The sequence below is a fragment of the Saccostrea echinata genome, unplaced genomic scaffold, assembly GCF_033153115.1.
Source record: "Saccostrea echinata isolate AGI-Se365-2 ecotype Australia unplaced genomic scaffold, CSIRO_AGI_Sech_v1 ptg000056l, whole genome shotgun sequence".
Taxonomy (NCBI): Eukaryota; Metazoa; Mollusca; class Bivalvia; order Ostreida; family Ostreidae; genus Saccostrea; species Saccostrea echinata.
The window spans coordinates 15,496,026-15,512,985 of NW_026889805.1; the positions used below are offsets into that span (position 1 = coordinate 15,496,026).

At 34.2% G+C, this 16,960-nt stretch overlaps 1 protein-coding gene across 1 annotated transcript in view; it reads right to left on the reverse strand.

Annotated features, from left to right (window-relative positions):
* The window catches only part of LOC133173026 (protocadherin Fat 4-like), a 39,072-nt gene that overhangs the window by 15,293 nt on the left and 6,819 nt on the right, over window positions 1-16,960 (reverse strand). Inside the window, exons 2-6 of the mRNA XM_061307905.1 lie at window positions 7,546-7,747; window positions 7,102-7,445; window positions 5,113-5,314; window positions 2,692-2,882; window positions 1,548-2,463 (exon numbers count right to left, since the gene is read on the reverse strand). Coding sequence (XP_061163889.1) covers window positions 1,548-2,463; window positions 2,692-2,882; window positions 5,113-5,314; window positions 7,102-7,445; window positions 7,546-7,747 — 1,855 coding nt within the window. The remainder of the gene's footprint in view (window positions 1-1,547; window positions 2,464-2,691; window positions 2,883-5,112; window positions 5,315-7,101; window positions 7,446-7,545; window positions 7,748-16,960) is intronic.

The window sequence follows — 16,960 nt, forward strand, 5'->3', positions numbered from 1 at the left end:
CAGGGTGCTGATGGATAAAGCTTACAATCCGTACATACCACCCCAGCAAGTCATGCTAAATCTGATGGCCAACAAACACCAACCTAATCACTTGACGATAAATCATCAATTTCTCCTGATGGTCATTTGTCATGAGAAATGATGAATGACCCACAGATCACCAAACGAGGATGTCATCAGGTGTGGGGACTGACTCTTTACATCTCACCTGTTCCGAGAGTCAGGTGGACGGGGCTTACATCAGGTACACTTAATTTACAGTGAAGTATAATCAGGGTGTGTTAGAACAGTATACATCAAATCCACACTTCTGTCACCATTCAGTTGACACAGTTACGTGGAAAAACTTCAGCATGGAAGATAAAAATCTCCACACGATTCTTTTGTTAAAGAAAACTGGTATACACCAGGCATTCTTTTCACCCAAAATAACAGTAAAATCAATCTGGATTTCTTATAAATTTCAGCAACAACCAATTTGGTGTTTGGCTTATCTGTTTATTAAATCAGACCAGGACAAAATATATAACATACTCCCAGCCTGGGGGTCAAAGAAGAATTTTTTTAAATTGATTCAGTGCTTTATCAAACCTATTCTTATTCTGTGTTATCTCTTCCTATCGCCCCTAAGGCTATGATCAGTGTACCACACAAAACACCACTGTCTGCCCAAAACAAACATTTTCTACACCTAAATTGATATATCTCCATAAAAAAAACATCTTAATCTGCATTTATTTAATTCTAAATTATGTTCCCGTTGAATGGATATTGTAGGCCTTATCGTTTGAAGTGACAATGATTATTTGCATACAGATGACTAAATTATTCTCTAATTTTATAATGACAACACGTGAGATTTATATCACAACTACAAGAATTTTAAAATAATTTCTATATCAATTATACCTGCACGTTCAGTGAAGACTTCACCCTAATGACGTATATATTATTAAAAAAAATTATACAGAACTTCCAGAATTTAAACCTGCACCATGGCTTACTAATTACAAGAATTTGACCAATTAAAATGCGTTACTATTATGCCATCAATTATCGTGAAGTTTACCGTTAAAAATCTTCTTTTTTTTAAAACCTGTTTCAAAATATGTTTGTATTGTTAAGTTCAATTTGTCTGTAACATTCTAATTACATAATTGTGTTAATTTCATTCAACATTTTTTTCTGCCTCTAAAGCTATGAATTTATGTGAAAGGGGGACCAAAGAACCTTAACTCTGGGAATCTGGACACCTGCAATTCAAACTTCAAAATGATGTGACATTCTGGAAGACACTAATCACACACTAGCCTTGATAAAATAAAGAAGTACAATTGTTTGTTCTTGTAGGTGTAACAGTTGAATAAACATGGGAAATGAAATTGAATATGGCAAGTGTCATGAGTATAATTGCTACAATACATGCTTGGAACTCATGAAAATACTAATTTTACTGGTTCTCTTCACTATTAAACAATAAATGTACTGGTAGTTTTAAAGACACAAGGTAGAAATGAAAATGAACTAAATGGACAAGGTATACTTACCAGAATCAATGGCCACCACTAAGATTTTGTACTGGGGCACCTGCTCTCGGTCCAGAGTCTGGCTACAAGTTACCACCCCTGATGTTGAATTGATCTGGAAGATTGAGGTCACACCCTTATCTCCCTCCCGTAGTGCATAAGTCAGCTGACTGTTAGGAGAGGAGTCCAAGTCCAGTGCAGACACTGTAATCACAGGGACGGGAGGAGAATCAGCCATATTCTCCCTCACAAGGGCATAAAATGGAGAATTCTGGAACACTGGCTGGAAGTCATTCACATCATTTATATCAATAGTGACAGTGGCTACAGAGTAACGGGGATTCACACCCATATCCTCGGCCTGAACTGTCAGAGTATATCTGTTCACTCTCTCATAGTCCAGATTTTTCTGTACTCTAAGAACACCATTACTGGGGTCCATACTGAAGTCTGCATTGTTGTCTCCCCTTATGATAAAGAATCTGACCACACCATTCAAACCAGTATCAGCATCTGTTGCAGTCACTCGAAGCAAAGTGGTACCGATCTGAACATCCTCTTGGATATCATGTCTGTAAGATGAAGGAAAAAACACTGGAGGGTTGTCATTTACATCCTCAACCAAGATTTGAAGTTTTTGGGTGGTGGACTGTGATTCTGTTCCCTGATCAGTGGCGGTCACCTGGAGGGTGTAGTTTTGGATGAGTTCCCTATTTAGTGGGCTCTGTAAAGTTATTTCCCCAGTAGAGGGAGAGATTTGGAAGACTGGGTGGGACACCAGACTGTACATCACATTAGCATTCACCCCTTCATCAATATCCACTGCCCTCACAGTGTAAACAACAGACCCCAGGGTGGCATTCTCCTTCACCCAGATCTGGGGTGGTGTCACAAACTCTGGAGCATTATCATTGATATCTCTCACAGCGATAATCACCTGAAACACAATCAAGAGTTTTACTAAGAATATCAGAAACAGAGTTTAAGTTCCTGTACAATACACGTACAGCAAGTTGTTTTTTGTTTGAGTTACAAGACTATAGAATTTTTTACTAAACCTGACCAAGATCAATATGGTAGGAGATATTTTAGCCCGTTTATTCAATTTTCCCATTTTATGTTTTGCCTGTCTGTTTTAATATTTTGGTTTTTTGTGAAAACTGACCTCAGCTGTTGTACTCTTCCTTGAACTTGGTGGCTCAGCCTGATCAGTTGCTATGACAATGAGAGTGTACTGTGATTGGGTCTCTCTGTCCAGATTTTGGATGGTGTATATAGTTCCATTTTCTGTCCCAATGCTGAAGTCCGAGGATGAATTTCCCTCCAGCAGGGTGTATTCAAGCTTACTATTGATTCCTACAAGAGTTAAATTTCCTTTGAATAAATAAATACATATGTAGAAAAGTTATTTTTCTTGTAAATAAATAAACTCAGCATTATCAGCCATGTTAATATATATATCTGATAAAACATATGTTCAATTTAATAAATGAGAGTGTAAATTTGATTTGGATCTTACTCAAAATAAAGTAAACTTGAAGGCTCCCACAATAACAACAAGAACTAATCTGATTAGCAGTGCTTCAGTATACTAATATGTTGTGAATTAACTGCTGCTAAAAAGTGTGAAACAGCAGTTACAAGTGTTATGTTTTCTCCTGTAAATGTTTACCTACAAATAGGCTGTCTATACAGAACCAAGCTCCCCGAGATTGATGTGTAGGCTTGTTATGCAAGATTTACATTCTATACAGACAACCAAAAAAAATCAAACTTCATAGGAATAGATCCTGAACAATGCAAGTTAATTGTGTGCATCTTAAAGCTTGATTCATGGTACATTTATTTTATTTTTTTCTGTCCCATTAAAATCCCCCCTAGAGTTAATAGTATGTATGTAAGTGTATAGATGGTGCTACTGTTTCTTGTTTTCTGGATGTCAGCTCCATTTGTTCCTTCACACAGAAGATCTGTTTCTTATAGTTGACATGGTTCTCCTGCCAACACCACCCATTACCTCCAAATAATTGATAAATTATACCCCGTCCCTGTCATTGGCACATCACGTTTAATGCCAAAAAAGAACACCTTTAGGAAAGCCAGCATTAGACCCCGTTTTCACACTGGTATTCAAATCTCTCGCCAGCCATTGTTGTTATGTTTTCAAAGCTGTGCACAAAGTCTTGGGTCTTTCTTTTCATTACATTTAAATTCATTTATCGAGTTTTAGTGAATAGAGGGATCATTTCAAAACACAACAAAGGCATTTTATAATGCATGATTAACACTGCATATTATTCAGGTTTTTGAGGCATATACCCAGTCTGTAGAAACTATTTAGTTTGCATTGCATCGTCATCCATCATGCCGAGTTTCAATGAGAATGTGTATGATTATCTCCGAAGATCTTTGGGGAAACTCAACACCTTCCACAGGTTTCACTTTAGTGTTTCTTTGTTTTTTAAGTGTGTTTGGTAACAATTCTTAAAAATGGTGTTAGATCATAAAAGAGAACATTTCAGAAAAACAAAACCATTTATCTCGAAACTTTATGAACTTAGGTGCATTTTCTTTTGTTCCTCGGAATGCAGGTAAAACCTCTGACGCTGGTCCTACACAAAAAAAAAACACCGACAGGGAGTATAGTTGGGACAGCACGAGCCATTTGATCACTTAAGCAATCTGAGGCACTGTCACTATTTATCAACCTGATTCATTGCTTTCTTCTTCCTTTTTTTGTTAGTAATGACTAAAGACATTTTTTCGAACACTACCAGACTTTATCTCTTAAATTTTACTGCATAGCATTTCCTACAAAGCCTTTGTGAACAGTTTCATGTGTTAAATAACAAATCATTTTTTGCTTTCATTTAATTAATAATATATATATTAATATGTAAAATATGTATGACTCTCATTTTCAAGACCTTTGCTGGTGTAAATACATGCTACTCAACTTAAAATAACAATGACTGTGACAATTAATAAAAATTTCTCTAATAGGCCTCATAACCTCAACAACATAATATTAAAGTCCTTCAAAGAAATTTTCAAATATATATATTTTTCTTTACAAAAGCTCTGTTTAAAAGTCAAGTTCTATGCTATATCTGGTTAAAACGTACAGTTGAAATTCGGTATCTCGAACACTGATATCTTGAATACCATGGATATGTTGAAGTGATTTTGAAGTCCCAATCGCATATTCCTCAAGTATTTTACCCTGGATATCTCAAACCCTCAGATATCTCGAAGTATTTTCTGGGTCACATCGGGTTAGAGATAATGAGGCTTGACTGTAATTCACTTTTTGTAGTACTGACTGAGAAAAAATGTCTTTACACAACTTCACTATACACAGATTCATAACTTATTAGAATTAGACATCAAATTCTACCTCTATGCAAGCTACCTTATTTCCTAAAGATCCTTGGATTATTCAAAGTGTCTAGTTTGTCCACAGAACTTTATGTCTGAAACCCTGAAGTACTGTCAATAAACTATGTCACACTAGGAACTAACCCGAGTCTATGTTTATCAACATTAGTCAGTTAGATCAGTAGACTGTGTTACACTAGGGACTAACCTGAGTCTATGTCCGTGGCTTGTACTGTGAGCACACTGGTACCAATGGCAGCGTTTTCCAATACCTCCCCATTGTAGGCCTGGTGGTTGAACTGTGGTTCATTATCATTAACATCTTTGATGTTTAGGTACACTAGCACTGAGGTAGATTGACTGGGACTGCCCTTGTCAGAAGCCAGGACTGTCAGAGTATACAGATGATTCTACAAAACAATAACATATATACAATAACAATACAATAATATATATACAATACAATAACATATATACAATAACAATATATCAGGTACATCAACTCAAACATAATCATCAAGGATTCCTCAACTCTTATACAAATTAAACTTTTCAAGATTTTCAAATTCAAAATGATTTACAATTGAAAATTTACTGAAACCCTAATCAAACTTAATTTCATTTTTTAATTTCTTTTTAGTTCTTATTTTTAATTTTTTAAAGTTCACACTTTTTAGGACAGATCCATGAGTATAGTAATTTTAATTAGGCATACTAGTAAATTTGACATCATTGTAAAGATATAATTAAGAAAGGGCCATAGTCACATACACTGCTAGAAGTACATTTTATATTACATCATATAGCTGATAATAAAATGTCAGTTAATTATTCATGCTTGTCAGCTAATCCAATACTCGCTGTTTGAAAGTTTTTCATTAACCATCGTAGAAAAGTAAACTTCATATACAGGTATTCAAAAATTTTAAAAAGTTGGGCCAAAAACTTTCTAATCCTAATATAAAAGAAATAATAGACTGATTTATATGGCACTTTAAAAAATATGTCAGCAATTGTTCAACACTGATAGAAAATGAGATGATAAATGCTGAAATATTAATTTTCGGTAAGCCTTTGAAAAAAGGCTTTCATGAATATTTAGCACTAAGAAAAGAGAACATAACTTGATACAGTCCACTGAGCTATGACATTTATCATGCTGATCTTGTACTGAGTCTAAATGCTGTTTATGTTTGAAAATCAAATTATTAATGGTCGTCTTTTTAAATTTGCCTACTTCCGACTATCTTACTGTGACATTGAGGCTAAAGAATTTTAAAGAATATTTACTCATGCTAAATTGCACCAGATGACCACCTGCTGATAGAGAGAGCGTTAATCAATTGTAAAAAAGAATGAAAAGCATGTATCTACAACGACATTACAGGCCTGCTGACTCTAGGGGCACCTGCCACTATAAAAGCTGAGACAGGAGACAGAAAATGTGTTAACACGCCAGTTCTTGGTTTGTTTTCTCAGTCAGACACTTCTCTGTGTACTGAAAACTGCTGTAGCAAAGTGCATTATACGTTTCTGCTTTTTTTCACGGAAAAGTTTGGCACAACAAAGGAAAACACTACGTGTCTTATCCATTGTAATCACACCAGATCATGTTAAACAGCATGATAGATAATATGTAATAGTTCTAGCAGCAAAGCCCACAGAGATTTTTTAATGGAAAATAACGTTTTTTCCTAATTACTAGGGATGAATGCCTGATCTTTCTTAAATTCTTTTCACAATACCTTGACAAAAATGAATTCACTGTGAACGTTTTACAACTTTTTTTATAATACCTTATCATCAACACTATGCCACACAGCTCAATGGTTTTAATGGGCAGTTTTAATGGCTAAAGATTTCCTCATCCCAGTAAAATACCAGCAGCCATCCCTTTGATAATTTGTCCTTCAAACAATTTGCATACCATTGACCTTGGCAAAATGCAACTTAACAAATAATCTTCTCTGGATGTTAAGGTTATTCACTAGGAACATTTCACTAAGACAAATGTATGTACAATCTCATAAATTTATACATCCATATGTCAGTTCAATTTGTGCCTTTTTTACACAATGAGAACTTGTATCTGTGCAGTAAATATAAGAAATTATTACCCACCCTCTAAAAAAAATAAGAATATTATAGGGAGCTAAAAGTCAAGACTTAATCTGTAGTACAAAATCAAACAACATACCTGTTCAAAATCCACTTTCTTGATGAGTTTGATTGTTCCCATTTGTGGATCCAGGTGGAAGATGGATTGACCCCAAGTGGAGACCAGACTGTACACAACCTCTCCATTCAGTCCTTCATCTGCATCCACCCCCTCAACCAAAGCCACGGTGGTTTCAATGGGGGTATCCTCGGGAATGTCAAATGAGTAGAAGACATCGGTGAAGACTGGGGCATTATCATTAGTGTCAGTGATGAGAATTTTCACTGTGGCTACAGCTGTGTTGGTGCCATCAGAAGATTCGATGGTCAGTCTGTCTGTTGAACGAACTTCTCGGTCTAGTCTTTTTGCGACAGTCAATGCTCCTATAATGGAAAAGTCATATATATAATACAAAAGTATTTTTTGCTGAATACTTTTCTTGGGAATGAATCAATGATTGAGGTAACACCTGAAGTTTTTTACCTGTCTGACTATTCAGGGCATAGTTTCCATGGCTTCCATTGACAATCTTAAGACTCTGTGTCCCAGTAGTAGTATCCGGGTCAGTCACTGTGATCCGCAGGATCTCTGACCCGACCGGTAGGTCCTCTCCCACACTCTTTACAAATGAGGTGTTGGTAAACTGGGGAGGGGTATCGTTGATGTCGTTGATTGTAATCACCACCTTTAAAATATAAAAAGAATCGATTTTTCATCCAGTTTACCTCTAAAAAGAGTGACAAAAAATCATATATAGAATGTTATTAAATGTCCAGCTAATCAATTAAATATGTGAATGCTGCATCTTTTAAACAATACCTTTTTATAAATCTGAATGTTCCCAGTATCAATGGGTATTATAGTCAGTTTACAACCAGGAATTTAACACTTTTTTTTTAAACAAAAACAATAAAGACACAAAAACAGATTAAAAACCTCTCTCATTATTTTGTAACATGTTCAGGTTTTAATCATTTTGATTCAATATGCTTAGAGTGCACATATTCAAAACATTGTATCAACATCAAATATTTATCAAATAATACTATTTTTTTTTAATATCTGCACTTTTATTTAATTTTGACCACTGTTTAGAAAAACATGCATCTTCAGAATTAAACAATTGTTTCATAATTTGATTTTATAATTCATATATAATAAACAGGAATGAATTTATGTACATGTATTGATTTTTGCCATTCCCTGTGGCCTAATCATATACCGGGACCCCCTCTATACCTGCCATGCAAGTCCAGGGACTGGCCGATAATTAATCCATGTAAAAAATAGGATTTTAATACTTGCCAAAATTAACTTTTTGTTATATAATCAATCTGTGTAAATTTCTATACATTCTGCCAGTTGATTCTACTCAACAAGGTGCTGAATTCTTTCTTATTTGAAAATTCTAATCTTCTTCTAGATATTATGACACCTCTTTATTCAAAAGGCAGGATAGTGAAATTTCACACCATATGCCTAAGAGCAAATTAATTCTTACAGTTTTGCTTCTGTCACCAATCTTAATGCATCTAATGATTGCCAAAGTCAAACATAAAAGGTTCTGAAAATAGCACTTGTCAAAACAGGCCAAATTGATAAGTTTTCAACCCCCCAGTTTCAGACTGCTGTCTTGGTTATCTGGGGACACTTCACAGCGTTAATCTTGTTGTTTTATCAACATTCCGTCCTCTCCAAAAATCTCAGTCACACAAAACACACAGAATAATGTCCATCTTATCTACTGCTCATGTACACCAAGGGAGATAATTATCTACTCCTTCTCATAAAGGGAGATAAACATTTAGGCTAAACTGCAATTAGGAGACAGTTGATCATTTTATGAGTTGTAATATGACAGTTAACAGTTAGATCACTGCCGTACTTTTATTATCCCGTCATGTAAACACAGTAACACACTCTCCATTTCTGGCCTAAATGTGACAGATATAATCAGGATAATCAAGAAAGTATGTATTTCAAGAAAAAGAAATACAAACTTTCTTAAGCAGTATCAATCTTCTTTTTTTTTTGACAAACTCAATCAGAAAAATTTTGTAAGTCATGTAATTTATTTTTATTGCTGATATTTTAACTTGATAGAGTATAGATTGTGTCCACAGATTACAAGATCAAAAAACTGGGAAATGTTTAAAATGCAAGACAGCTCATAAAAAAAAAAAAAATACATATGAAGAAGTAAAAATAAAATGATTGACATTACGTAGATGTGTAAAGCTATGTAACAGGTGAAAATTTGATTGTGTCCATGATAACTCATCCATCTTCCATTACAAAAACCTTAGCATGAACACTACATTTCATTGAAAAATTATTTAATCAATTTCCATTTTACACAACCTCTTACTTAATTCACATATAGAGTAAATACATGTATTTCCTCTTGCAAATGAAAGAAAAATTGAGTGATGTATAATATATGTTTCTCTGCTACTAATAGTTCTGGTTGATTAATCTTAATACATTAAATATATGCATATATTCGTTTGCCATATCAGGAATTCAAATGTTGTCAAGATTGTTTTGGCTAAAAAAAAAAATATTGAAAATAAATCTTGTGTGCGTGAAGATATTCCTAGATCAATACACAGCACATTCAGATCAAGTTTCTAAATAATACACTTTAGATGGCAAGATAATACCGTTTAAATTTCTTGTCAAAAGGGATACACATCTGTGTCTGAAAAAAATATAGTATACATGTACATCATGTACCAGCCTCCAGCAGAATAATGTTTGTATTTTGTGGACAAAGTTGAAACATCACCTAAATTTAATTCCTGTGTTATGCATGTCTTGGCACTATTTCCCTGTAATTATGTGTAATTGTGGGCAACTTTTTTTCCCCAGTATCATATCATTCAAGTATACAGGCAGTAGATGCACTTTACAAAGCAATCTGCATATTTTATTTGAAGTTTAATACAGCCCTTGGGCATGCAGAGTTGTTAGAAGTTGGTAAAACAACCAGACACCTTACGGAAAAAGAAAGGTTCAAATCTTATTGTAACTATTGTTTTGATAGGAAAAAATCATATCAGTGTCACCACAAAATATTTTCTTTTATTAAAGACATGTCGATACCGAAGAAATATCTTTGCGTTATGGAAGAGCAATTTTTGGAGAGTGCTCTTGACATGGAATTAGATCTGGGTTTTTTTATAGTATAATTGCGCAACTTTCTCACAACTTTTCCTATCCTATTACAGAATAAGCTAGGTGGAAAAGGGATTAAGCAAGAAAAAATGTTTTATTAATTCCATTAACAAAGGTCAACCTAATCCAGCACCAGCAAAGTCACCTTACTGTTTAGTCAGAGTTGCTGTATTATCCCCTCACAAAGCGGGACTTTGAGCTGGACTTGGAGAGAACCTATTTCTGAATGACTCTTCATTTTTGCACTGCTCAGAGCCAAAACAAGGAGAACAGACATATAATCTCTCTCAGTGTGACGAGATTAAGTCTCTGAAAGACCAATGCCATGAGACCAATTAAAACCTCGTAGCTAAGAATCCCGCATAATGAAGAAATAAAAGCCTTATAAATCCACTGTATACAGACTCTTATTGATATGTCAAGCTAAATTATCCTTCAAATTTTATTTATTTTAACATTACTTCAGTCCCCATATCTAGGATGTATAGGAACATTTAGGTAGAAAGGACCCAAAGTTTAAAGTCAGGAAGACAAGAAATTGATTTATAGCTATGAATCAGGACTCTATATACTTTATTACAAGTTTCACCCATGTATAAAAACATCAACTTTCCTTAAAATATGAGCTCTCCAGTCCTCAATAATAACTCGGTTTTCAGCTTAAGAAGTGGTTGGCCAATTTGGATAATGGCTGTAAAAATTCCAATGTGCCTGTCTCTGCTCACCTTCCTGTTGTACGAGTCAGTGCTGGAACTTATATATGATCACTAATATTTTCTTTGCATACTGCAAACCATCAAGAGCTTTATTGTACAGACAGCTATTCCGACTATTAAAAAATTGGGGGGAAAAAATCCTACCACATGCATTAAAATACAAAAGATTTTCCAACACCATTGCAAATAAATGAAACTAAGGAATAAACTTCTGCAAAAACCATGTGAGCTGACAAGCTTGATGTGGAATGACTTTGTACAGGTAATTGGTTTTATTCTCAGGTTTCATCACAGGTTTTGCTGTCTTGGTACCAGTATGTGGTGTCTGGAACAATAGAGCTTTACCCCCACCTTAGTCTGGCAGGTTCCCTAGAGTAACTTGATTTTGACACAAAGGATGTAATGAAAGGTGACCAACCAGTGACTACAGTCACGGACTCCATTGTCATCTCAGTTTATAGATAAAATCAAAGCTTAAAATGTTAAAGTTGACAACTCCCCCTCCCCCTAAAAACTAATTCCAAAGACCAGCACTAAAAATGATTAAAAAATGCCAATTATAAAGTTTTAAGTATATTATAAAGGTCTGCTTTTGTAAGTGTTTATTCAAGGTTTTCCTTTCACTTTATGTGGTATTTTTAAGTTCAACCTAGTCATTCTATTGTTACTTGCTCAAAAACTATCAATACTTCAAGTTCACAACCAATAAACTCTCATTCATTATCTGGAAAGATAAAATGCCAACACCCCCTTTTTTTTCTCTTTGTGATTGAAAATGCATAGCTCTTTTCAAAAGCATACTGTCACGTAGTGCATGCAGGCATTGTCTTTACTAGGATTTAATTCACCAAAATAAGAGCTGAGAGTCATTACAACTTTAAACTATATTTGCATAAGTAATACAGTAAAATCCTCCAAAAACTGAATGACAGTGTGTATAAAAAGTAAATATTTTATAGGCTTTTCGAGAACAAAATAATTTGGAGATATATATTTTGGACCAAAACTATAACGATCCATCTCTGTTGTCTGTCACCTATAGGAAAGCTGACAAATATAGTAAACTAAGGATATCTGGAGAGTTGTTCTATTCCAAGCTTCAATCTTCATACAGGCATACCTACCACAACAAATCAGATATATCTGTCATTTGGATTTAGTTATAAGAAAACAGCCACACTTGAGCTTTTGTTTGGATCTTATAAACTGCACAGATGTTTTATGTATTCCACAAGGCCATTAATTTTTTACCCAAAAAAACAAGTCTGGCTTATAACCCCCAAACCTGGCCTTACCACCTGAAATATCTGAAGCACTTCGCAGTCAGAGAAGTGGTATGTCTCCATGTGTGTTACTTTAACTTCAAAGATGCGTTTGAAAACAAAGGCATTGCATGAATTAATGAGTGACTGTACTACAGTCAATGGTATTCAAAAACAATCAAAATTCCCATCTAACAAATTTGACACAAAAAGATTAAACATGTCTCAAAATATGAAGTTTCCTTCAGAACATGCCTAGAGCCTTCATCAGAATGTCACTGATGTTTAAGAATGCATTCCAGAAGCCAAAGGCACATTACAGAAACATTTCTTTTACTCTGGCTGCCTCCTTGACAACAATGAGAATGGCTCCTGGAATTGATTTGACATGTTCTAAACCCTGATCATTTTTTATACTGTCCCTGCATGATTGCCAAATGGTACTTTTCTGAACAAACCTAAAAGCAATTTATCTTTTCACCTTGGTTTGTAATTCTCTCAAGCATCTCATTTATAATCTACAATTCTGACTAAGGGTTGACATCATTTGAAAGCTACCTGCATATATACCTAGCTATCTTCAGTCTATCAAGTTCCCTTAGAAAGATTTGATCTAAAGAATTTGCATATCATGTATATAATGTTCTTAGAGTGTGTAAAATGTGTTTATTAATCTTGAATCAAGTGGAAATTCTGCCAAAATCCTCATATTTAAATGTTCTCTCTAAACTTGACATGGACAAAGCAAACATATCCGAACACTCTCAGCATTTTTTTCTTCCACTGAATTAAAAGCAGTAGTTGTGAACGACAGGAAACACAATCAGTCTGAGCCAACATACACCAATCCAATACCAAAAGGAAAGCAAACACACCAACATCACATATATTTCTATTTCAATATACATGGATATCTTATATTGACAATTGAAATGTATACATAAGACAATTATGTTCAAAAACTTTCTATGTAAGCATAGCTTATACACCTGGTGAAATAAGGATCAAACAAGCCATTTAAGAAACACTAAAAACCAAAAGGTTGCTTGCATAAATTCTTGTAATAGAATTACAGTCATCTGAATATAATGATATTCATTTAAGGACTAAAGAAAGTTATTCAGACCATGCTTTGCATATTTTAACTATAGTGATGATCAGTTACAAATTAAAACTTAGTCCGTAGTGCATTTATGAATGAAAAATGAGCCATCCTCATGCAAATCTCCAATTTCCAAATAACAAATTTTCTATACCTATAGCTATCAATGTAGATCTTGGGTCAGTTTAAATAAACAAACATAATTATTACAAAACATTTCACACATCCTGCCGAGGGTGAAAAAAGAAAAATAAGGTACTTTTCAAATCAGCAAATAAAGACTAACTGTCCATCAACAGGATAATTAAGTCCATAGTTTTCTTTTCGACTGTCACTTGTAAAATTGTCCCAATGAGGTAATTATGAGCAGCCTATCCTAAATCAGACATCTCAATCAAAGAAATATTCATTGTGACACACATTTTGACATGATGATATTATTTAAACATATTTTTGTAAAATATAGGGTCTCACAGATAATTGAGTTCTACTTAAATTTTTGAAGCTCAACTTTCACATGAACTTGGAATCTGTTATGCTGATCATTGTGATTTTTTTTCTTTTTTTTTTTATACAGTTCATTACCAAAATGTATAAATTAATGGATTCCTAAAAACCATATCTATATATACCAATCATGAAAAATATACAGGTCAATTTATCAGAATACTATGTAAAATCTTTATTTGTAGCCAAATATAGAAGTACCTGGGCTTGGTTCATTGACCAATGCCCTTAATCTTAAGATGAATAGGTCTCGTGATAAACTTAAAAAAATATTGACAGTCTCACATTATTAAACTACATTCTTCTAAACCTGATACATTCTAACAGATTTAAACAATTTCTGTCCAGGGAAAGCTGGTAAATCTACCAGTACAAGGGATTAGAGGATCAGCATTTAAAGATTGTTCTGTTGTTCTGTTCCCAATAGCTGTTAACAGAAAACATATACCGTCTATAATGTCTGCCAAAAGCAAACTGAAAATCAGCAAACTCTCAAATTTACAACAATACCCCTTCCTACCCATTTCATGTCATTACTTATGAATGGTAACATCTGTGTTCTTTGGTGAGTTGGTCCAAAAAAACCCCAGCAGGTATCAGGAATATAAAGGCTGTATAATTGGATTTGCACAATGCCCAGTGGGTCTACAACACAAAGGTGGACTGTATGGTGGTCCAATTTGAGCACTGTTTTTCTTTCATCCAGCCTGTTCTCTGCTGGGTATTTCTAACACATTTCCCAGTTTAATTTTTTATGCGTAACAGGTTTTCAGGCGCTAAGGAAACCTAAGGGTCAAGCCCCACACTTAACACTTGTCTGGTCATCTACAGCCTTTGACTCTAATTGTTCAACATCAAAGGTTCAAGAATAGTATATTTAATAGAAACTTGTATTTATCCCCAGGATATGTATAACCAAATTAATTTGAATGCTCATAAAAATAAAACTCATTTTTCTTTCATTCTTTTGAAATGAATGTTTAATTATTCTTATGTAACAAAACATATTGCTATTATGTTAAAGTTGTAAAGAGGAAATGCCTTTTAAATATTGAGCAGGTTTAAAATTCCCTAAATTTTTGATTTCATGTATTTGTAATGATAATAAAATTGATTTTTTAAAGGTGGGACAAATGACTAAACAACACAGAAACTAATGAGTCACTTGTTTGGGGTTTTAATTTACAAAGGCACCAACATCATACCAATCTATAAAATAATACTTTATGAAAATAGTTGGGATTCAGTCCACAACTTCATGGCAACATAAAAAGTTCAGGTATCATCTCATATGGCATGTTTAAAGACAGGTATGAAAATTAAAATTCCACACTGAACACTGTAACAACATATTGAATCTGCATACAAAGAGATCGGGGAGGCATGAATAACAAAGCTGGGGTCCTGCACTAAAATAAGGGGTCATGATTGCAGGAAAACAGCAATATTTGATACTTACATTGATGTATTGCCCTAGGTAATGGATGATGGGAAATCTAATCGATGGAGTGGGATTGATCTGTGACCAATGAATACTTCATTCCTGTGACAATTAACTTGCCATTTCTTGCTACGTAAAAAATTCTCTTACAAGTTATTCTACAGAAGAGTTATGTCTGACAATATTTTCTAAATAGAAAGCTTAGCTACCTAGTCACTTTTGAAATCCACTTTCTTTATTTTTCGCCATTAAATGTTCTTAAAACACCGCATCATGCAAACATGTACAGATCATAAAAGTAACTGCATAAACTCCGAGAGTTTTCTTTACAACAAAGAGCATCAAACTATCCTGTAAATGCATGGGGGACAGACAGGAGAGGCACAATAATCTCTATAACCTATGTAGTATACCCAGCAAGGCCTGGATTTATGGCGAATCAATAGGTTCTACAGACCCATGTCTTTAATTTCTTATCGCAAAGTATTGTCACAAATACAGTTCATTCAAAATCTTAAAATAAAATTGGGTACTGCTAGACCACACAAAAGCCTTTGTCACTGTCAAACTGAAGGGCTGGAAAAATTCTATAGAAGAGAAAAATTTTAATTTATGTTGACATACAATCAAAATGGAAATTTAAACACTTGCAACAGTATATCAGATACCCTCAAGAAATTATCAATTAAACTCCAATTCAGCTGCAGCTAATTGAATTTTTTGCAGTGTAATCATGATGCAGATAAAGTTTCCTTCTAAAAAGTTATTTACAGCTATGTATTTTGATTTCATCCCATGTTTTTTTTTTTTTTTTTTTTTTGTAAGTAAAAGGTTGAGGAAAAGGGTTTCAGAACTGCATACTTGTAAAGTCAAGAACAGGCTGTATCTCTAGACAACAAATAAAAGACTTCTCGTTCCCATCAGTTTATCTTTACAAAGATCACAAGGACAGACTGTTCTGTTTATTGTGGAGTTAATTATAAGGTGTCCCTCTGAGATTAGAATTACTACAATGAATCACAATTAAGAACAAATAAGTTGCCATTGAACAGGTAACAATTAAGTTTGATTTGACTAGTGACACAGGTAAATTTTAGTCATTTTAATAGGCATTGTCTTCTACCAGAATCAGTTTAAATCAATACATGTACTACATCAGGACTACAAGGTGCCACCTGTACTCAGTTTGAGACTTGGCCAGAATTCTTTCGTTTCCAAGCTGATTAAGTTAGGGAAGAAATGACAAAATCTAGTAATAGTTATGAAACCTGACCAATTCTGATTGTTTCTTACATGTACTTAGTAACAAATTTAATAAATGAATCTTCCAATATTGATCCAGCACCAGTTATAGAGTGGCTGGTAATTTAGTTTTAGGAAATCTCCAGGGGGACTTGCTGTATTGTACAGGTAGAATGTGCTTCACCTGGCCAACCAAGGGAGAACTCTGTTATCTTACCCTCACAAAGACCTGATTTCCATTTCACTACCCAGTGATACCACCACTACATCGTAAAACTGTTGGGAGATACTTTTTTTTTGTTTTCTCCCCTGACAAGTCAAAGTTTTCATGGCTGGACTACGGTCCACATTATAAGCACAACTGTTACTGGAAGAAAGTTTGATGGCAACAAGAAAATGTCTATATCAGTTCTTATCTGTGGCAAACAAAGATTTCTGAAATATGTTCTAA